Source organism: Coloeus monedula (assembly GCF_965178545.1).
Source record: "Coloeus monedula genome assembly, chromosome: 6".
Lineage (NCBI taxonomy): Eukaryota > Metazoa > Chordata > Aves > Passeriformes > Corvidae > Coloeus > Coloeus monedula.
The window spans coordinates 6,322,815-6,346,762 of record NC_138786.1 but is presented as its reverse complement, the minus strand read 5'-3'; the positions used below and the strand labels follow the sequence as shown (position 1 = coordinate 6,346,762).

General features: G+C 35.1%; 1 protein-coding gene across 1 annotated transcript in view; it reads left to right on the top strand.

Moving 5' to 3' along the window:
• Positions 1 to 22,603, top strand: part of KIF18A (kinesin family member 18A) — a gene marked incomplete at its 3' end in the record, with an annotated part of 31,634 nt that extends 9,031 nt beyond the window's left edge. The window contains exons 6-17 of the mRNA XM_082283621.1: positions 1,863 to 2,060; positions 3,312 to 3,485; positions 4,380 to 4,454; positions 4,704 to 4,813; positions 8,556 to 8,718; positions 9,292 to 9,456; positions 9,888 to 10,009; positions 10,193 to 10,431; positions 16,904 to 17,387; positions 17,900 to 18,004; positions 20,639 to 20,748; positions 22,455 to 22,603. Of these exons, the coding sequence (XP_082139747.1) occupies positions 1,863 to 2,060; positions 3,312 to 3,485; positions 4,380 to 4,454; positions 4,704 to 4,813; positions 8,556 to 8,718; positions 9,292 to 9,456; positions 9,888 to 10,009; positions 10,193 to 10,431; positions 16,904 to 17,387; positions 17,900 to 18,004; positions 20,639 to 20,748; positions 22,455 to 22,603 (2,094 nt within the window). The remainder of the gene's footprint in view (positions 1 to 1,862; positions 2,061 to 3,311; positions 3,486 to 4,379; positions 4,455 to 4,703; positions 4,814 to 8,555; positions 8,719 to 9,291; positions 9,457 to 9,887; positions 10,010 to 10,192; positions 10,432 to 16,903; positions 17,388 to 17,899; positions 18,005 to 20,638; positions 20,749 to 22,454) is intronic.
• Positions 22,604 to 23,948: the final 1,345 nt, after the last annotated feature.

Below are 23,948 nucleotides of genomic sequence, written 5' to 3'. Positions count from 1 at the left end.
TCTATTAAGAGTTGCTTTTTTTGTAGAGATATGGTATTTTTGACTTTTCTTGTTAACTTTAATGGGAGCAGGATATTTTCTGAAACTGACTCAGAAATTGGTTAAATATTGGCCCAGGACATTCTGAGCTGGTTTTAGAGATGCAAGTTTTGCCTTCCTGTATCATGTGTCTTACGTTTAAAATATCTGTCTGGGTCAGGCAATCACTGCATCTGAGAGGAAAATCCAAATTGCCACACTGTTCTATTGAGAGGGTTCTGTTTTGGGGCAGTTCCTGTATCTTTTGAATTTTTACAAAAGCTTGAGTGTACAACGTAGTTTGGCTGTCACTCCACCTTTCCCTACTTCATTAACAATAGTTACTGTGTTGTTCTGGTAGTAGGTTCTCAGCCTGAGGTCCTTGGGGTTTTTGTCTGTTATACTTGAAATAGTACAGCTGAACTTAGTTGTACTGTTTGATATAGAAACATATGTATTTGAAATAGATCTACATTTCATGGCAAGTCATAAGAATTTTATTTTATTAATTCACAATTCTTGTCAATCTGTTTCCTGTTACAAGGTAACTGTGAAGACTTCATTTCTCATGCACAAAGCTTAAAGCTACAGAAGTAGAGAGATACTGTCTTTACTAGTCAGTCACCTTGTATTCATGACAGCTCTTTCCTAATTCATTGTCCAGAAGGGCGTTCATGAATGTGTCAGTAACCATTAGCCATATAAACAGATGGCAAGGCACTCAACATGGAAGAAGGGGAAATACATGGAGAATCCTGAAAGAGTATAAAGCCATCTGAGGATAACTTTGATTCTTCTTATTGACCATATATTCCTGCTTTGCCTACTTCCTTATAAACCTGAAGAAAGAATATCTTCACCAGCAGAAGGAAGCAAAAGTGTTTGGTTCTTTGTACATCTTGGTACCATGAAAATTTCAAGAAAGATGGGAGGGGAACAAGTTGCCTCAGGAGGCATCACATTTGAAAAAATCCTGGAGTGTATTTTCACAGCAGTAAATGAGTGTTGTTTCCTATTAATGGAAGATACAATTAAGTCTAAATCACTGAAAGGCCAGCCTTTTCCTGGTTTATCCCTATACATATCTTTATGGCATACCCCTTAAATGTGCATTTGAAAAAGGAACACCTCTTTCAATTTAAAGTTCAGGAGTGTGATAAGCATTTTTAGTGCAGAAGAATCAAGAGCTGTGAAATTCATTTTCCTGGTAAAAAACTCACTTATCTTTGCTGCTTTGTGAGCCTGGGCCAGTTGGTCTCTTAATCCTCTGCAGCAGGACGGAGGAGAGAATCAGAAGCAAGAGAAGGGAGGTACCTTGTGATTCACTTAAGTGAGGGGGAAGTGCGGGGGGGGGCAATTACTTGTCGCCATCAGACCAATGCCCAGTCATTCCTCAAGCAATGGCTACTCAGAGCAACTTGCAGTCAGTTGGGGTCAGCTGTTTGCTTGCAACCTCTTGCCCACTGCCTTGACACCATACAACTGCTGTTCAGCAAAATCTCATCATCAGTGTGTGTTACCAGCACTGTCTGTTCACAAGTCTGGAAGCAACATGTGGGCTGCTGTACAGAAAATTAACTCTACCTCAGTCAAACTCAGTGCAACTATACTCTGCTTCTTTCCTTACTAATGCATGAAACAAGGAACTTTAAATGGTGTCAGAAATGGATTGACTATTTTCCATTAGGTCAAACTGACTGTTGACATTAGATATGTACTGCAAGATTTAACTTGTATTACAAGGATTCCAATATAAATGTCCAAAAACAGTTGTTACACTATGAAATTAACTTATTGCTTAGATTGGTAAGTGGTTATTTTTTAATTTTTTTTTTTAATTGTAGATTTACCTACGGCAGCAAGATAAAACAGCTAGTATTAATCAAAATATTCGTATTGCCAAGATGTCTCTCATTGACCTGGCAGGATCCGAACGTGCCAATGCAACAAATGCCAAGGGAGCTCGTTTTGTAGAAGGAACAAATATTAACAGGTCCCTGCTTGCTCTTGGAAATGTCATTAATGCATTGGCAGATCCAAAGGTATGTGCTGCTTTCCCATGCAGTCTTTACCTTTTAGTAAAGATAAAAGTTCTGCAAACGTTTTAAAAAGTGCTAAACTGCTTGAATAATATAGTTTACATTGTCAATGCTACTCACATCATCATTCTCATGTAAGATTGTCTCAAGGGTTTCCACCATCATGTCTGTGATAGCTGAAAGACAGTCCTGAAGAGAGAGAATTCTTAAAAATTACGTGCAGCTACCTAAGGATAGTGTCAAAGATGAATGGTACCTGTTTTTCTTACAGACCTTCTTGAAAATCAAACATATATAGAGAAGCTTGCATGAGTAAATGAATACCCTTAAAATTAAGCTTTAATCTTGTGGGGAAGAAGCTTTTACAGGCAAAAACAGCCCCTCTTCCAAGTTATTCTTTTGGGATCTCACATTCAAATCCCTGCTCAAAGCAGTGAGTCAATCTCTTGATGTGGCTCACCAGCTCAAGGCAAGCAACAGGTATGATTGTGTAGGACAATGGCAAAACCTCCTGAACTTTTGCATAAATAGAGTCAAGTGCATTGTCTACCATGACACTCTTTGTCCTCCTCAACTAGCAAATTCCTCCTTCAAATATGCCAGGAGAAAATCAGATTTTATTTCCCTTCCTGATGCTGCACGTCCTCATCATCTTGTTGGAGTGGAAGGTGGAGTTTATAATCTACCACAAACATAAGAAAGAATCTTCATATTGATTTATTTGATGTGGGATTGGGTTCCTAGTGGCCAAACTTAGCATAATGAAATTAAAATTCTGTAGCTTTGTAAAGCAGAGTATGTGTTGCCTGGAAAGTTTGTGTACTCTCCATCCTTGGAGATAATCAAAACCCTCCTGGGCATAGTCCTTGTCATCTTACTCTAACTGACCCTGCTTTGAGCAGAGGTATTGAACTAGAGGGATTTTAGAGGTCCTTCCCAATCTGGATGATTTTGTAAACTGAAAGTAGTTTAATGTAGTTTACTTTTTCTGTTAGTTGCCCCATCACAAAAATAGGAGTTACATATCCGGACGTCAGAAAGTAATCTAGCTAATACATGTGTTGTAAAGGTGTTGAACAGTCCCAAGAGATTTAAACTGTTTGAGATGTATAGATAATTTTAAGAAAAACTACTTATGTCAAAGAAAAGTTTCATGGCTGTTTGTCACGTTTTGTGTCACTCTTGAAATTCTAAGCAGACTTTTATTTAAAGTACAGTTGACTAAACCATAAAAATATATATTACTCTTTTTAGAGCAAGAAACACATTCCTTATCGAAACAGCAAGCTTACTCGTTTATTGAAAGATTCTCTTGGAGGAAATTGCCGAACAATAATGATAGCTGCTATTAGCCCATCTTCTTTGTTTTACGATGATACCTATAATACTCTTAAGTATGCAAACCGAGCAAAGGATATCAAGTCATCTGTGAGTATATTGGTATCTATTATCTCTTGTCAAAGTACAATAATGCAGTATTAAAAGAAGAATGATTTCTTTTGGAATATTATATTTTTCTTCACTTTTGTGTCAAAATTTTGTTGCATTACATCTTCTTTCTTTACAGTCAACTCTTCCTTATCTAAGTGATAGGTGTAGTAGATATATAGTAGATCTTAGATCTGGCCTAAAAGCAACATAACTTTGTTAATGAGATGATGCTGCCAGTTTGAAACGGTTTGTTTTGTAAGCATGAAATCTAGAAATAATCCTTAGCTGGTAGAATTCACATCCTTTTTTAGTATATTGCTATTACTTTCTCAGAGAACTGTAAAGTATATTAAAGAAATTTCTGGCCAGTTGTACAAGAGCCAGACCAGGTTTGTACTGGTAGAATTCAGCTGGAGTCAAGTAGCTCAGTGAGATTGTATTGATAGATGAAAAGCTGGAGTGTCCTGTTTCTGCTCTCTATTGCTTTAATTTTAATTTTCATCATCTTTTTTTATTGTAGCTCCTAATTCTTTTTATGTAATACAGGGTTCACTGTGGTTTCCATTTGTTGCATACTTAATGGCAGCTTTTATAATAAAATGTACAAGATAGGCATTAAATAGTGAAACTAATCTGAATAAATGCAAAATATGCTTGCACATGTAAATGTCATTATTTTCAGTTTGTTGAGGGAAATGTCCTGGCCATGGGTGTGCAACAGATGACAGCAAAAGCTGACAGTCTTATTCTTGTTGTGCAAGTCAGGATTTTATTAATCTCTTTCCTCATAATATAGTGTATGTGTAACTATGTAGTGCTTACACACAGTGTGTTTATTATGCATGAAAACACAAAGGAGCTGCCTTTAAATTCTGACTCGTTTCTTTACAGTTGAAGAGCAACGTTGTTAGTTTGGACAGTTACATAAGCCAGTATGTTAAAATTTGCAATGAACAAAAGCAAGAGGTATGTATAAAAATCTGTTGTTAAGAAGTTGAAAGGTTAACTGTTTATTTGAATATAAAAAGTAGTTTATGGGATTGAATCTATAAGGTAATATGGTTCTAATGTATTTTTAAGTAAGAAAATTCTGTCTTCTGAGAGGAGTATCACCTGCTGCCATTTGTAAAGCTGTTGAATATCAGCACAGAACGATAGTTTTAAAAAAAAGAAAAAACAACCTATTTCAACTAAAAGGTGCTTCTTTTGGTTTAGATCCTAATGTTGAAGGAGAAACTGAGAAAATACGAAGAAAAGCAAGCAAGCATTCCTGAAAATCATAATACTGCGGAACTTTCAAACAACCAGCAAGTGGAAATAGAAAGGTAAATGAATCATATCATGAGCTTGCTTGCAGGCTGGAGTTTGTCTAACTTGTAAAAGCATTTGTAAAACAAACCTACTCTCTTCAATATTGGTTTCCTCATTTTAACATTGCTTTACTTAGATCTAGGTATGGCTTTGCTTAACATGTTGTTTCTTTTTAGAGCAATTTGGTGGTGGATTTAAAATGAAAGAGGGGGATGCAGGAAATGACATGTGACAGGAAGGAGCATATGAATACTGACTTCCAGCAAAGCTTCTTAGCAGGTTGTGTTTGTGGGTAGGCAGAATGTAGTTTGCATAAATGACAGCAGCTCTTGCGACTGTTGGCAGACACTAATTCAAGTGGTATCTTTCCTGCAAGGTTTGAGAGTGACAAAACCTGGAAGTTTTTCTACAAAGAGTTCAATTTATGTTTGTAGATTCCTTATTTTCTACTGCTTTAATATTTCTTGGCCTCTTTTTCTTCTTGGTAATGTTCCTGTCTATCTTTTCTCATGTGACCGTCTCATGAGAGAACATAAAAAGTTACAAACTAAAATGTGAGGTATCAATTTGTTGTAGAAGCCACTGTATTCTATGAAGAGGGTAGGTTTTGGAGCAAAAGACTTTCAGGAGATGTGTCTCTGCATATCCCATCTCATATTTCTGACAATTACTCACCTAAGTTGATTCAGCTGACTTTTTTTTTTTTTTAGCCCTTTGAATGTACTATTTTTTAACCTGGAAAACTGAGGTGAAGTAAAAAACCATTCGAAGCAAGATATGTTCTAACTGTGCTATATTTTAGTGGCATTCCAGACATTTCAATAAACCCTTTCATTCAGGTTATTTAAATTGAATTTTCAAAAGAAGTGTGGGTTTCTAAGTCATGTTGATAGTTCTGACAGTTTTCCTGCATATTTTTGCACTGTATGTCTTTAAGATTGATTTAATTTCCTGTGATTTGCCCTTTATTTCATTCTTTGTGTGTGGGAAGAGTCAGTCAAAGGCAAGGTCTCTAAAATACCTCTTCAAAAGGCTGGACATAGTCTATGCCAAGATTTTCTGGTCAGAGAGTGTTTGTTTGCATTTTATTGTTACGGAATATCCACAGGGCCACATGTAAGCCTATCCCATTCCCTCTGGATATCAGAAATGATGTGGATGTCTCATTCTCTTCTTTCTGATGAATATCCTGCCAGGTTCATCATACTGATGGTGCAGGTAATGAGTTGATTCCTCCCACAGGTTTTGAAGGTATTGTGCTGCCTTCTCCCTTTTAGTTGGGACACGGAAGAGAACCGTATCCATGATCTTGTATTTCAGTCCAACTACCCATGATTTGTGTCACTTTTATCTGAAAGAGACTCACTGAGTACACCACTTGCTTCTTCAAACCTTAAAGTCATTCCTTCTTCTGCCTAAAGCTTGGAGATGTGTCATCTGCCAATCCTTCAAGTCTTGAGCCTGTTGAGGTAGACAGTGGACATTGTCTCAAGAGCTACAACCTTGACCTCTTTGACACTAGGTAGTATAGGGGGTTCACACCCTGGATATGCCTACAGGATAACTTTGTAATTTTTCAAGTAAAGAACAGAAGTGTGCTTATTGAAAGACTGAATCCAGCTCAGGGCAGGAACTTCACAAAGGCTTCTATACTTTATGCTATATTTGGAACACTGGTGAATATATGTACACAAGAGGTTGGTTTACCAGTCATGGCTCCTTATAAGGAGTGTATATAGAATCAGAATCTGCACCCTTGTCTGAATTATACCCAGCTTTCTACTGTGATGGAAACTGAGAGGATTCACTTTGGTTCCGTATTGCTGCGTTTCCCAAGCAGCTGGGAGGAACCATGTTTCTATGGATACTATGGAGGACAAAAATTCTCCAGGCAGTGTGCAATCGGTGGTATATTAGTATAGATAGGAACAGTGTAGGGTAAGAACTCTGATACTCTGCAGCTGACTGTTTCATTATCATAGAATCTTTTAGGTTAGAAAATACCTCAAAGATCATAGAGTCCAACCATTAACCTGTTATTGTTCTGATGCCATGATGATTTTTTGCCTTTTCTTTTATACCCGTTATACCTTATTACAACTGTATTCTTAGTGCTTTTTGCCTACATTCTTGGACTTGTTTGTCAAGCTGAGAGACTAAACATTTTAGAAGCTTCGTAGCTAGGGATCAGTGTGCCCCAGACCCCAAGGTCCTCTCCAGAACACATTCTGTAAACTAAGATAGAACCATCCAGGAGAAGGCTCCTTGGGGAGAGGGGCTCACTTGAGCCTCCCATTGGGGAATCTTTGATAGATATGCTAATTAGTAAAACCTATAATGTTGCACCAGATCTTTTGGGGTGGGCATTTTGCGGGGTGCATTTCGGTGCATTCCACCGGGATGTGTGCACCTAAGGATCCTTAAAATAAATACCAAGGTAAAATCCCTTTTTCCCCTTCTAACCGTGTTTGATTCTTGATTTTAAGACCGGGAAAAGGCATCAGTTCCTTAAAGAAATATTGCTTCTAAATTCTGTGAGAGTTCTAGTACACTTTTTTACCAAGAGCAACAGCATCATCCTCTAGACACTTAGGGAAAACTCTTGTATTTCTAAACCTGTGGAGAAGAATTATTTTCTTAATTCTGTTTCTTTTTAAAAGGAGAGTAATAAAACACTAGAATAAAGGACTCAGTTATTCAAACTTTAGACTGTGAAATAGAATTGCTACTTCTGAAACACTGGCAAGAAGTCAATTACATGACAAGAATGTCTCTTCAACTTGTTCTGGAGTTGAACCTGGGGTTTTTTAGCATTTTTACAGCTTTTAATTTTGTGGGGTTTTTTTAATACTAAAAACTGTGTAACCTCTAACGTTGCATGTCTTTGGAACAGTTGCATGTTAAGCTGTGCTTTTATTTTTATGTAAATTTCTAACAACATAGCATGTAATGAAATACTTTGTATATAAGGTTGGTCATTATTGAGATATACAGTATCTTTTGGCCATTCTGTACTGAAACATTTTCAGTATTCAGGAGTGAAGTGAAAAAGTACCACGAGTGAAAGTTATATTGCAGTATAGCAATGCTTCCAGGTCTTCTTATTCTTGTTACTCTGACTTGTGTTGCAGACTAGGGGTAACCAGATAACTGGTTACTCAATAACTCCTTGAGTACCATCTACCACTACTTTGCTTTTCCCCCCTATTAGCCTATCACGTGTTAAAACATGATGAGTGTTCTGATTTTTCTTGTCCGTTAGTGATGAAAATTGTACAGCTGCTTCAGGGAAAGTGAGTAACTGAAGACGTTTCTGGTTTTCCTTTTTTTGAGGATAGCTAGCAGGTTCTTTGAACACTTTGTGTCTATGGCAACAGTAGTCTGATCTGTTTAATAAATTGATGTAAGAAGTAGAGAACATAGGTGTTTAGTATCTTTTGGAGTTAGAGAAAGGCATCCTAAAGCTTCTTCACATAGGTATTTTCTTTTAAATCCCAGTGTTGTCTTCATAAGTATGACAAGGTTTATTTTTAGTGACTCCTTCAAAATTTCACATCCCATTTTCAGTTCAAATACTTAAACATTCTTACAGATTTACTGACATTTTATTTAGTGCTCATCTATACTAGGCTTTACTCATTTCCTTTTAATTTCTTCATACTTATCTTATTAACTTGGAATTGAAAATTCCCCTACCAAAGGAGATGGGCGTAAAAAGTCATCAATACATAATTAATTATTATTCTTTGGCTTTAGATACAAAGAAATCCTTAAAAATGTATTTGCAAACCGTGAGGAAATCAGAAAAGAATACCTCAACGTGGAAATGAAACTGAAAGAAAATACACTAAAGAAGTATTACCAGAATCAATGTCATGAACAAATTCAACTGATGTGCTCTGAAGAAAGAGTAGAAAAGGTGAGTTTTCTGTAATGTAGTGCAGGGTATCATCTCTTCATTTTGGTATATTTGTGTAAATTTTGCTTAAGTAATTGTGTAATGAGTTAATGCATAAATATTGAATTAAAAATGAGACACACAGATTATCACTCCTCTATGACTATTGATGTAGTGACCTAATTTCTGAGGTAAACAGCAGAGTATAGTTGTCTTCTGACTAGAAAAGAGTGCCCTTTGCCTTGTTAGGACACTATCTTGCTCATATCCAACTTGCTGTTGCTGGTTTTGTGCCTTTTAGTTTTCATATTTCAGAAACAGTACAAACATCAGAAGAATTTGATGTTTGAAGATAGAGGATTTTCCTTTTACCCAATGCTTTATCCTTTAGCAGGCTTCTTGTAGGACATACTGCATAAGGAAAACAGAAAATTGCTTCTTCATATTCATCCTTGAGTTACTAGGAACTATTTGGTTATGTTATATAAAAGTAAGGAAAAAAATTTTATATATAAAGAGAATTTGGTGAACATAATTTGAAAGTTTCCACCTTGAATGCTGATTATTTTGGGGGGGGGGTATTTTTTCTTTAAGGCCACTTGCAAGCGGGATCAAAGGCTTGCAGCACTTAATAGCCACTATGTACGCATGCAGAAGAAAAAAGAAGAGGAGACCAATCTTTTTGAGGAAAATACCAAATGGCTGCACCGTGTTGAAAATGAAATGCGCCTTCTGGGTCAAGAAGGGTGTATTCCAAAAGTAAAATGCCTTTCACTTTGTCATGGTTGGGGATGGGGAGGAGAATTGGTAAAAGGGTAAAACCTCTGAGTTAAGAACAGCTTAGTAAGTGAAATAAAGTAAAATGTATGGGGAGAGTAAGCAGACAGAGGCAAACATCTTTGGTATGCATAGATAAGCATCCATGTGTGCCTGTTGGATTCTTAATGCTAATTGCACCATACACACTATTGGTCAAAGGACTCTACAAAGTTATATTTATGGATGTAAATAAAAATCAAATAATTCATACTTTTCTACCATAAAACTTTATTACAGTAATATAGCTCCACTCCATCTTTAGCTTTCAATATAGGGTGATCTAATATTATTTTTAGTTTAAATTTTAGTTTCTTCCTACCAGTTTGATGTATAGCTGTTTGATTTTCATTTTTGTTCCTAATTTCCCAAAGGAACTTTGTCAAGATCTGCAGTATTGGCATTTAAACCTAGAAGTTCAGGACCTGAAAGCCCAAATTGAACACATGTTGTCTCTGGTCTCCCTTCAAGATCAGTATTATAAGCAAACAGAAAAGTAAGTATGGTTTCGGGGCAGGTGTGATAAAACTTACATTCTGACATGTGTAACTTGAGAAGACCTATTTAGAGAATTTAGTTTTAATTGAAACAGAAGTAAGATTTTTCTCAAACTTTTTGTTTTCTGAGTTAAAATTATGTTTTCTTAAGCAAACTTGTCGTGCCTCTTGCTGTTTTACAGAGTACTAAATACTGCACTTCCAGTTCTTCGCAAGCAATACCTGATTTTGAAAGAAGCTGGGTTGACAAATGACTTAAGTGAGACTGAATTTGCAGAGGTTGAGCAACTGATTCAAAGACAAAAATCGGTAGCTTGGGCTGACCAGACTGAAGAAAAGAATCAAAATCAAAACCATGAAGTAGAAATGTCAGCTATCTTTTCATTCCCACAGCTTGTGAGCAGACCAAACACCCCATGCCGTAAGTATCAGTGCCTTATCCATATTTGGAAGTTTCAGTAATTAACAAACTACAGGTCCCTGTTTAGTTACTATGTATTTAAATTGGTAGTGATGCAGGAAACCATCTGTATTTAAAGATGGTGCTGAATTCTGTGTGTTGCAGAACATGAGGCAGTAATCATTGCAGAAACTTTTTTAATGACACTAAAGTTTTTCGGAGAACCATGACAATGTTCAAATGCAAATTAATTGCTATTGGCTGTTCTCACATAAAAAGTATTTTAAGTCACATAAATAACTTTTCTGTTTACAAGCACTGTCTCCCAAAGGTCAAAGCAGCTACATAATTTCTGCAGAATAGGTAAAACTGTGAAACCAAGACCTTAACTTCTTGTGTGTTTCTTTGGAATTAACTGCATTTGCTAGCTGGTCCTGAAGAAGGAAGTCAAACTAGTAATTGATGTGGAAAAAGAATCTAAAAATTGTAAAGAGAAGGATAGCAAAGCTGAAAGGGTAGGGGGATTTGTTCTAGGTTTTGTTAAAGGTCTTCTATGGAAGTAGGTTCTTGGAATATAATTCTAAATGTTCTTACTTTATTGTATTAATTGATTTTGGTATTATCTTGTTGTAAGATCCTTCTTCCTATCAGGAGTTTCTAAATAGCAAAGAATTTCAGCTGATTTGCAGTAATGCCTAAATCTTTGTTTCTAATGAAGATTTCTTCCGTGTAAAGAGTCTCTTAAATATAATAAAGTCGTAGAGTGGGAGGAAAAGATAAAGATGTTTTCTGGCCATCCATTCAATATCTGTTTCTATGGTCAAATTATCAAGATAGTAAATTCTTGTGAATCAGCTCTTGATTTCTAGTGAAAGATAATTCAAGTTCGTATGGTTTGCTAAAGCACGTGTAGTGCTTCACTCCAGGACTTGGCCTCCTTCTCTATCTTGTTTCTCCTTTAGCCTTTGAAACCTTTAAACACCTCATTTAAAATTCTGACCTTAATTAAAAGTAAAAATTTTTGCTTTTTACAGAAAATGCTGGCTTTCCAATATCTTCTCTTTTTTCGACACATACATTAAAAATTTAGATTAAGCTTCTGTACGCTTCATGTAACCATAAATGTGCAATTTGATGAACAATTTAACTGTGTCAAAGAAAGCACAAGCTATGGAAACAGGTTCATTTAAGAATGTATTTGGGCATCCATTCTGAAGTGTTCATTAATGGGGAGCCGTACAGTATTCAGAATTCAGACTGAGGGCTGGAGAGCTCTGACTGGTACTTGCAAGTATTTCTGTGAATGGGGAAGTTCTTGGCACTGTTTCAAGCATCTCATTTCCAGAAGCCTTACTGTACATTACCACTGAGAGAATGGAATTGATTTATGAGAGGAAGAAAAAAAGGCATCTATTGCCTCCCCTTGTCACAAACATTCTGATCTGAAAAGTCAATTTTTTATTTTGTATGGCAGAAAAAATTGGGCCATAGTTGTACATAGTAAAAGATTTGATTAAAAGCAGGAAAAACACATGTCTGGAATAGGAAAGATTTGTCTTATTAAGCAGCTCTTTCTTACTGTCTTATGTGATTTCTAAGTATTTTTTCTCATGCTGTGTAAAACAGTACACCTGATCACTGGGACTTGCAAGAATGCAGCCTGGATATGGGCCTTTTTCAGTTCACAGCTGTTGTTTTTGAAACTGTTGTGAAACTTGCCATCGCAGTGATGATGCCTTTGGGTCAAAGGAATATTAAATAATTGAAATGCCTTGACTAGACCTCATTTGCAATTTGGAATTCCATGAGTCAGTTGTTAAAGAATGAAAATGTATGATTAGAATTGTAATTTGATCAATCAGTGGTAGCCCAGAAATGTTTATTGAAATGCATACATTAATATTTAATTTCACTTTAGCAGAACAACCTGGTAGACTTAATTTAGCACAGTTTCCAGAAATAATCCCCTTATGCATGTATTAGCATGAGTTCCAGAAGAAGAGAAGTCTTGGCCATTATTTTGTCCCTAATGTCAATTAGAACTAACTCAATTCATCAGAGTATTTTTGCCATGAGCTCTGCTCACTTCTGCTGTGACTCATGTTTCACACGTAGTGCATTCTGCTTCTTGTATTAATGCACAGGGCTGTAAATATCTGATATTGCTGTGTTTCTTGTCAGATAAATCAGTACTTCTGAGTAGTCTTTTGGGACAAATGATACAACAAACTACGGAACAAAACCACCTCATATCACTGGTGGTTGATCAGTGGATGATGGCTTTTATGTTTAATTTCTGAGTGAATCTCTTAAATAGTATCTTAAAGAATTTTGACAATTGTGTTTTATAAACATCAGCCTGAAATTAAGGATCAGCAAATATGTAATCTCTTCTCTAAAATATGTTTGGCATAATGTTAATTTTTAAAGAGAAGCATTGTAGCTGAAAGTACTAGTTACGGAAATAAAACTTCCAAATTTTTTCTTTTAAGCTACTTCATCAGGTTAACTTTGGCTGTTCTGTAAAGTACATAAGTGATTCATTTTTGTATATGAAATAAAAAATATTACTGAATTATTATGATGACATTGATGCAAAAGATTGAAGTAGCTATAAAACATGAAGCAAATATAGACTAATTTCTCTGCCTTATTATGGAGCAGGTTTGAAATTTTTTTTTTATAGTTGGAGCATGTTGTTTATCTTTCAGTAGGAAAATAATGACAATACTTAATGATTACCCTTAGACATCCATTCAGGAACTGTTTAGATTTGTTCTTTAAGGAAATATAAATAGCCCTACTTGGTTCTTCACTGTATCATCTTCAGTACCATGTATTTAGAAATTTATGGATATAGTAGGGTTTCTGTAGCAACTTCAGTTGTCTGAGTCCCTTTTGCATAAACTTCTCAATAGTAGCTTTTAAAAGCACTTGCAAAAAGAAGCTTCAGTATCTTGCTTCCTTAATAAGATGGAAATAGAAACACTGGCAATTCTTTATTTTGTGGGTCCAAATGTTTTTCTTGCTGTATTTTTATTTACCTGAGATTGTAATTGTTTGGAGCTATATACAGTAGAACAACAAGCTAAAGTGGAATTAGGATTTTGGAGTTGTTTTTGTTGCATCATATTTGGTTTATGTTACTTAGTGAAGCCAAGTTAAGTACGATACTGCTGATGATGTTTGTTTACCTGTTTACTGTGTTAGGAGCAACATAATATTTTCACAAAAAGCTATGGGGAGGGACACTTCTTAAGTATTTTATATGATTTCTAACACTTTAATGACAAGAAAAGCTTGTTGTGTTTTAACTTAGTTTTACAACGAGTTTTATTCAGAAATAAATAAATTTTAAAAATAGGTCTTTGTTTTTGCTAACAGCTTATAGTTGCTTTATATAGAATTCCTGCAACTATCATTATTAGTTTACTTGTATTACAGTACAAAATGCTGTCCATTATAATGGAATTCATCAAATTATTTATGTTGGCAGTATCTTTGTGTTCTTTACGTATTTAGTTAATGATTTAAATGCTAGCATTTACAGTTAATTTTAAAATGCTTCCAATATTTAGGCCTGTAGAAGCTTCTAAACCTTGGCACTTCCACCAAAATGTTTCTCCATCAGACTTCCTTCTAGTAACTTTAGGACATTAGCAAAACCTCAGTGTCTTACAGTAAGCAAACTTTCTGAAACTGAAACCTCCCTGTCCTAATGTAACAATGGACTAATAGAATTCTAACCATTATTTTTCCTGAAACAGACATTCAGATGCATATAAGTAGGAATAAAATCTAATAAATGAATATTTTAAATGTGTCCTGAGGCGTTTAATGGATAGTTATTTCAAACACTAGGTTATATAAACCTTATTCTTGTATTTACGAATATAAGACATCAAAAGTCTTTTTAAAAAAGGTTTGGATTCAATTTTTGGTTGTGATGACTTGAATTTTTTTTTTTAAAGATTTGTTAGTCTATTATACTGAAGTATATGTTGTACTCATTAAAACAAAATTAAAAAGCAAGCACAGTAATGAAGCATAGCATTGTTGATAGTGTCAGAGAGTAGTTGTTTTGAATTGTTCATAAGTAAGTTTCTTGTTTGTTACTAAATCCTACCAAGTCTTGGAGAAATACGTCTTTATCACAGTGGGCCTATTTTATTTTGGGTGGAGGTAAAGATTATTTGGGCAACATTCAGGCCCTGTTTTACTGCTATTTCCATTCCACTACTCATGGAGAATATATGAATTAACTTAGTGTTTAGATTACAATCAAGGCACTGCATGTCAGCAACCTGCTGCATTTCACCTGGTGAAAGCTGGTCATGGATTAGATGTGGTATAAGAAAATAATATATTTTGCATTTTAACCGAGAAAAAGTCCTTTACATACATAAAGTGACCTTTACATAGGTGCACACATAGACAAATTCACAGTTCAATTATTTCATGTAGTCCTCTCAGGCCCAAGTTTTCTATGTATTTGTTTCTTCAAAGCTGGAAGCAACATAATAGAGTTGTAATTGTTCATGTAATAAAATTGTAATCATTCATGTAATTGTCCACACTACTTTTCCCATAAGGAACTCAAACATTGTTCATTCTGACACTAAGCCCCTAAGTGAGGAATAAATGTTTGCTTTGTTTTTTTCTAAGTTGAATAATTAAGTTTTCAATATTGAATTAAGTTGTGACTACATAGAATAGACATGTGGCCTATATCTAACCATCTCATTTACTTGCTCCTTGTACACACTTTGATACTACCTGTTCTATCCTCCTGGAACAGGTATAGGTCTCATTGTGATCTTTTAAATCCTTTGCTGTCTCTTAGAGCTCTATTTTGTAATTTCTAATTGGGCATCATCTCATGTAGCTGGGTATCCAATTGTATGGCAAATCTAGTACCGAAGTGTGTAGGCAACATCGGTGCCGAGATCATCCCTCATTGGCTTTTCTTCAATGAAGATCTTACTTGGGCCTTTCCCCAAGACATCTGATTTCTCAGGGTACTTGGGGAATTGGCTTTTTTAAAGCATCTTGGCAAATTGGGTTGCAACTGGTCAATGAGGTCAAAATTAAATGGGGCCTGAGAAATGGTAAGCAGAGAAAAAACTGCAACTATTTAAGCCTTGCTTTCTGTAACAAATCAAGCTTGTGGAGGTGAAATAATACCATACATACATGTTTTTAATCAATCTTTGTCCTGTTTGAAGAATGTTTTCAGAACAGTTGAAATGCCCTAAGTGTTAACACATGAGAGAGAACTATAGAAGCATTCAGACTGAGGAGTTCAAACTAGCTTTCTTAGTCTGAGGCAAAAATAGAATGAAATTTAGAAGAAATAAATATTTATCAACACTGTTCTAGGAATACCGTAGCTAATTCCTGAGTAACTTGCATGAATTTAAAAAGCAGGGGTTCTTTTTGCAGTTTAGTTGCTCATAGGCATGGAGTAGGCAATGCAGAAAGGAGAAGTATGAATCTGTGGCTGCCAGCTGAAGGGGAGCCAATCCACAGGTATTTTAAGGATACTAGGCTTCATTTCTTAAATTTGCACTGGAAGCTAAATATAAAAGCACTTGGGGTTTTGACAGCCCTCTCCTGCTCTTGATTTGTTTAAAAAAGAAATTCCATAGTTTTTTTGTTATTAACTGTGTAAGTCACCAGTTGCCTACCCATTTGAACAGTGAGCTGTGTCTTAAAATGATCTTCCTTCACTGAAAGCTTGAATAAAAGAAAGGCCTTTTCTGTCTTACTTTGTAGATTGCCTTTATTACCACCTGCCTGAAAAGAAAAACATTATGATACTTCAAGAAAAATAGTTTAAATCAGGATGAATGAGACTGGCCAATTACACTGTATTGCTTGCTTTATTTTTGAGGGTGGGGGAGGTTATATTCTAGAGCTTTGCTCCCCACAGTTGATAGAGTGGGGTGAGAGAATCCTGGTAACTTCTTTGTTCCCCCTTTCCAAAACCCTACTTTCTCATTTGCAGTGTCAGATAATTTTTTCCTTCTAAATGGTTCTGTGTCATTCCTTTTTCAACAGTCTCTCAATATTCTGCAAGGTATTTGCTGGGGAAAAAATGGCTATGATCAGGAGTCAGATGTAGATTACTTTGATTGTTCCACCTTAAAATATGAGTTTTGTCGTGGTAGTGCAATAATTTCCAATACTCCTACTCTTCCGTTCCCTCTTGCATGTGTCATATCTTACTTGTGATTATTTGTATAACCTCTGGGATTAACTATACCAACCTATGCATATTTATAATACTTTGAGTGTCACAGAGCAAATACCATCTTAGACTAAGCAGCAATAGAAATAATTTCACTTATATGATCAAGTTGATGTGAATATGAAATAAATAGGATTTGTAATAATTTCTGCTAATATCTCAGTAGGGAAGAGGAGGGAAAATGCAAGATTTAAGTAGTATGTACAGTTAGATGTGCTAACCATTGTTACTTATGCTTCACAGGCACCTCTTTGGGTACACCATCACAAGAAATGAATAAAAATACACAACAAGTGTTAGAATATACAGAACCACCGCAGAAAAGAACTAGGAGGAGGCTAATGGACTCTCCAGTCGTAGCTCCAACTCCACCTGCCTCTAACCAATGCAGCCTCCAGCACCTGGAGGATTCTCTTGCCAAGGAAGTCTACCCTATAGTCTATACACCAGACTCTTGCAGAAAGCCAGTACAAAGCTTCTATACTCAGACTGTGATAAAGAAGGCTTTACACCTTGCAGGCCTAGAGGAAGTCAGTGCATGTAGTACAGACATGCCAGTCAAAAAGGCCAGTATTATGGACACTACATGTGATGTAATCCCAGAGTGTGATGAAAACGTCATGAACTCAACAGTAATTCTCTATGAAGGTACAGATGAAACAACTGAAATATCTACTTACTCATCTGTAAAGGAGTCACAGCCATGCAGCAATAGCATTGTGCAAAGGTATTTTCCTTTTATATGGGCAAGAAATATTACCAAATAATTTAATCCTGTCTGTCTTTACAGGTGGGTTTTTCCATTTATATCCATTTTGTAAATAAACCCAACATTTTGAAAATCAAACCCTCAATTTTGATCAACATTGGATTCAATTCTGCCATTATTTGAAAACAGTATGTTACTGACAACAAATGAAGTTGAAAGCTTTTCCTGTTTTATAAGATATGTACCAAAAAGAAAATACAGCATTTTTTAAACTGATTGTGATGCCTCAGGCAAGTTACTTTTTCTAGGCCTTATGTTTCCTGTCTGTAAAATGGATACTTAACCACATTGTGAAATGCCATGCTTAAAGCTGCTGTGTATGTCTGAATTCTGCAAAGCTACTTCAACATTAATGAAATGAATTTCCAGTTTTGGTTTTCAACTTACCATATATTTGTTTACAGTTAAGAACAAATTTACTTGACTTTACCAAGAATATGTTTTACAAAAATGTAATTCCTTTATTTCAGACTTGATCTTTCTTCCTTAAGAAACAAAAATTCTGCTCCGGTATTTGAGAAGCCCTCGTATATGGCAATGACTTCAGCTGCTCAGAGAAAAAGAAAAGTATTAAGGTAGGATTAAACTAACCCTTCTATACAAAATGAGTTTTCATTTCTTATGTTCTTACTTCAGTTTCTATATTCTATTTTAAATCTGAAAGCATCTTATACAATTCATTTGGACCTGCATGTGACATGTTGTGATTCAAATATGTTTGAATTCAATTGAATTTTTTTTTGCTTTTCCAGGTAACTTCAGTAGATATTTTTTTTTCAATCTTGGTTTAAGAACTTCTGTTTTAATAATTACAAGCTAATATCATGTCTTGTGTAGCTGCTTGTCTACTCAAAATAGAAAGATGGCACATAATTCTGAAAAGAGAAATTTTGTCATCAATTAAAAATCTAAGTTTTTTGAAAGCATTCTGCCTTTTCTGGAACACATTAGAAACTACCAAAATAAAAAGCAGGGAAAAAAATATACATGACGATAGTTACGTGATCAACTTTGTTTTTCTGATAATTCATTTTCTGTCTCATATATTGTGACTTAGTTTTTGTGATCTGCTCTAGGAAGAACTTTCATATCATCACTTCTGGTCTATGACCCTAAAAGAGGCTTGTTAGTAGGAGCACCAGAAAAGCTGAAACTGAATAGACAATAACTTGAATTGTAATTCTTTTGTGTGTGTATTTCTGTGGTTGGTTGGTTTGGGGTTTATTTAATGTATTAAAAACCTGATTAGCTATGGAACAGCTGGTCTTTTTTTTTTTTTTTTCCTATTTCCAAAAGCAAAAATTGATACAACCTTTTTTAAAATCATGTTATGAGTCACCTGTTGCTAGACAGTGAGTAGAGCTACCATCACACAGGTGTTATGGTGAATATCTCAAGAATGTTGGAGCAAGTCTATAGATAGATCACAGGACATGGAAGAAACTTAAACACCTTTTGGTTTAGTAGTGCCTTTTTGTTTATTAGCACCTTCAAAATAGAGAATTATCCTAGGAGATCACATTCAGCTGGTCTAGTTTCATGTTACTGTTCCAATTGTTATCAATTACTGTTCTAAACTATCTTGCTAGGATGAGGAATAAACTCTTTTGCTCTAGGATGAGAAAAGAGGCACTGCTCACATTTTCAAAGAGCTGATTATGAATTTAGCAAAATAAATCACCTGTCTTCTGAAACCAAGCTAGTTTTTTCTACATTCTCTCTAGGGAGAGGTGGTAACTTCTGGAGCCTGATTTATCTAGTCTTAAGATAAAAGTTCTCAGTCAGGCTTTTAAAGTACTTTTTTTTGTAATAACTATGTAATAATTTTAAAACATGTATATATATGCTTATTTCTTCCCAAAAGACTAGCTCTTTCTGCTCACCTTGTTTCTTTTGTGTCTCAAACATATTTCCCAATTTCCAAGTTAGAATTACACTGCAGAAAAATCCCACAACTTCTATTCCTTTTATAGAGATCATTCTGCCTCAGTAACTTGTCTGTATACTGAGATTCTTTATGGTTTTGTCTAGCAGTTGATGATGAAGAGAAGGAATGAAAACACATTTGTGAAGCAGGAAAGGAATATGCTCCTACTTTTCAGAGTGTGCCTTCACTCTGTTTTCTTCTTTACTTTTTCCCTCTTTTCTCTCCCGTGCTTTCCCTGATCGAAGTGGTTCTCTCCAGTCATTCATCTCTTTCTAATGTTAGAATAAAAATATAAATTTCAGTCATGCTGTCCACATTAGAAGTATAATTTGAAACAGTCGTATTTTGAGGATAAAGGGGTAAGAGGCAAGTCAGTCATAAGAGAGACTATTTTACCAAATTACATTCTTACTGGCATAAGTTCCCTTGCAAGAAGCATGCATGAGTAGATTTTTAGGACTGGCACAAGGCAAGTCTTAGCCTTTGCTGCTTGCTATATATTTTTATTTAGGCAGAAAATTATTATTAAGAAAGTGTGAGTTAGGGGACTATAAAGTGGAAATAATACAATATTTGTTACAGGAATAGGAAAAGCATAGGAACTTGGAACATAAATACAATTAGTTTGTTTATGAGGCTGTCTTGCCAAGTGGAACCGAGGAAGTTTGTGAGGCAGTTGCAAAAAGGGTGAGATCAGATAGGTTCATAATTTTTGCTGTAGACCTTAAGTCCATCACAAAAAATGCTATGGATAAAATATAGAGGTTTTGTTTTAATGAATTTGAAGCTGTAACAGTTTTCTTGCAGCCTAGTTAAAAAGTATTGTCTGCTATGAAGCCACCCCCTCCAACTGTGTTGGAGGCTGTAGAAAAGTTATTGTAGCAATAAAAAAATGTGATTTGTTCAATAAACACAGCTTGGTCATTTCAAGGATTTTGTAACATGCCTTAAGATTATTTCTTAGTATAATTTGTATGTGATGACCATCAAACTGACTTCTGTAGTTTCAAAAAAAAATATGACATATTGTCTTGCCTTTTAATACAAGTGGCAACATTAGTTCTTATTTTCACAGTTGAAGCATTTTTGTAAGTTTTTAAAAAGGAAAACAGGGACTAGTATCCACAGATATACATAATAAATTAGTTTATTGTTTGCATTCTGTTATGATTCTATGAACACTGGATAATATTTAAAGTATTGCTGCACTGCAAGGCCTAAACTACTGTAATAAACTTAGTGACTGTACTGAAAGCAAACTCCTTTCTGGCAACTTTTCCAGTTCTGCATCAAACACTGTGTTGGGCAGCCGGGAAGACCCGGTTTCTGCAAAACGCATTCGACAGGACATCTTGTTAAGCCACGCAGCCTTGCGAGTACCCCAAGTGTCTGGTAAGTGTCAGAGCTTGAGTGGATGACACTGCATTGGTAACAGTGATTGTACAGCAAGTGCAAAATTAAGATTGCTACTCAATTTATTTTGTCAATTTAATAGCATGTGTTGCTGTGATAGTATACTAAGCCATTGGTTTGAATAGTATATCCCTTTATTTAAAAAAAAATCAGAATGTCAGTTATATAGATAGTATGTAATCAAAATTCAACAAGGTTGTTGGGAAAACCTTTTCCCCAAGAGCCAAGGTCTTCCACCTAAAATAGTTTATGTACTTGTTGAGAAATGTGGTGAATTTAATTACCAATTTTGCCCAAATGTGGTTTATCAGGAAATAAAATTCTCTAATAATTTCCATGCCTGTTTTTAATTGTTTGCCTTATTTTGCAACAGTACACTGATTTGTTTTAACAGATAACAGGTTTTTTCGGAGACTTATTGGTCTTAAAATTTGGGGCTATTTTGGGCAAAAACTATAACTGAGGAAAAGTTATTTTGCTTCTAACATACTGCTGATAATATTAGCAAGTTCTATTCTGTGAAAGTTTGCCTCAATTATATGGCTTCTCTCTGAGGTGCATAAATCTTTTCTGTAATAAAATCAGTTACAAATAATTTTTTCAGTGAATGTTCACAAATGTCTTCACAACTTCATAAAAACCTCTGCCTTTTCTAGTGCACGGGACTAAGTTGCTTGGCACCTGCAGCAGATTTTAATGTGCTAAGTCTGTACAATTTTCCTTCATCTCTACCCAATTGTCTCCTTTTCCTCTCTATTTTCAATGATATGCTTAATGATCTTCTTGGGCTGTTTAGAGGAGATCCAAAATTAGTTTTAAAATTTTTGTCTGCTCTTCTTATGAAATAGAAAAGCAATATGAAAAAATATTTCTTTTGTGTAGCTTTTTCCAGTGGCATGGGCAATACACCAGTTTTACAGCACATACATGTTTTTAAGTAAAAATTGCTGTGAGGGAGCAAGTACATATGAAAATGTCTTATTCTGCATTCATGAGAAATGTTGAGGTTGTATTACAAGAAGCTTTCTGGAAACTGAATATCTGAGTCTAAATTCTGTCTAACCAAGTTACTTATTTGGCAAATTGCATACATGGTTATATCAGTATCAATGTCTACTACAACTGACCAGGTTATGAAGTTAGCGCTATTCAATCATGACTCTGGAATTCAGATACTATGTAATGCAGAGCATGTTTTGAAATGGGAATAAAGTTTTGATTGTTCAATGTTTAACTTAATATGAAATACACTTTATTTTCAAGAGCGTGCATTACAAGAGCAGAATAAACCATAACCAAATACCTAAGAGGAAAAGTTGTTTACAGATTAAAAAGACAAAACTTTCTCTAATGACATAGTGTTCATTTTTCAATCCTATTCTATAATAAGAAGGCTTAATGACATTTTTACATATTCCTACACCTTTGTATAGACCACTGTGCCTTTTTGATAGCATCTCAAGCCAGTTGAGGGTCTAATCATGCGACTTTCTAGACAATTAAAACACTGGATTGCTGAGCTAAAATTGATTACATTTTTGCATATTAAAATTAGGCTTTCAGTAAAGGAAAGAAATGTGTAAAAATTCTTGAGCATATTCTGAAACGGTGGTCCATGTAGGCTAAATTCTACTTACATTTATTGAATGTCTCCCTATTTCTAATAGCATTTCTTTCTTCACTAGGAATGAAAATAAAGAGCAGGAAGCAAGAACAGAATATGTCAAGAAACTTTGTTAGAAGCCTTTCTCAAGGAAATGTGCCACTGGATGTTAAATCAAGGACATCAAAAAATCTTTTACTTCATGTTTCCAAGAAAAAAAATAGGATTTAGTTCTGAATTCATCCATATTTCCAGCAGGATGGATGGATAGCAAATGAGAATAGGGTGAATTACGTTTTCCTCTTGTAAATAGTTTTGAGAGTTTCGTGATGGAAATCGTAGAAAAATTATTTTGACCCACTAAATTATTTTCATTGGAGTAGCTTCCTTGTGTTAACTTTATTTTTCATTTTGAAGCAGGTAAAGCAGATGCTAATATTAGAACACGTTCATGCTTAGCATTAGCATGCCAGTTTGTTCTTAGATTGTTAGCATCTATTGATGACATAAGTAGTTCCAAGAGACAGAAAAATATTTACAAAATTTTTAAAATTTTTTTGTATTTCCAGTTTTTAGTCTGTTACTTGGTTGTAAATGTTCCTGTTGTGTTTTTTCAATTTAATTCAGCTGTAAATTTGTTTTTATGTTAATTACTTCAAATAAATTTTAATATTATTAAGAGCAATATAATGTGAAATGTATTTGTAGCAAAAATGTTCCTTTCTTCTCTTACGAAAAATGCCTAAATCAATTTTGACAAATATTGTTATAAGTATGTGTAGTTTACAATGTATCTTCTAGTAAATTATTAATATTCAGAGACAGAGCAATATATATATAGTTATACTGTAACCTTGACAGCCTGCCCAGCCTTCAGAATGTCATTCTAGTGTGTTTGGTCTGTGCAAATGCAAGCATGTGAATTTCTCCAATCTAGGGAGAGCCAGAGGATGAAGGTCCAGTAGGTAGTTTCAGTGGTGTCAGACAACTGTCTGAAACAAGGAGCTTCCAACCTGATCAGTTCAGTAATATGAAGTATGCTGCAGAATTTATATTTGACACATTGTAGGAGCATTTTTCAGAGGCTTCTGAAGAAGGAAATGGGAGCTGCCTGCAAAAGCTTTCAGGACCACTTGTGGAAGGAGCAGACAATGTTGCAGAAGCTGTCTTCATTGGGGAACTTCAAAGAGGAAGAAATAATTTCTTAAGAAATAGGCATTACTAGTTAAAAATACTGAGATGAGATAAATTGAATCCTCCTAGATGCATTTTAAAAGGAGTATAGGTGATATAGTTCTGGTGAGCCTGGGATCTTGCTGGTAGTGTAATGAGAACTGAGAAAATATTGGCTGTAGGAACCCAGAGTGCTGAGAATATTTCTCTGCCTGTTTGGAAGGGTTTTTACCCCCCTGAACAACACTGTTTTAACCTCCAGCCTTGGAAAAAATTACCAACAATCAGACAAGAACTGGAAAATACTGCGGTGTGAATTTGGGGATAGACTACTATGTAAGATTGTCACAGGGGGAAAAATTTAGAGGTTTTGGGCTTCTACTTGTAGTAAAATAGATAAGAA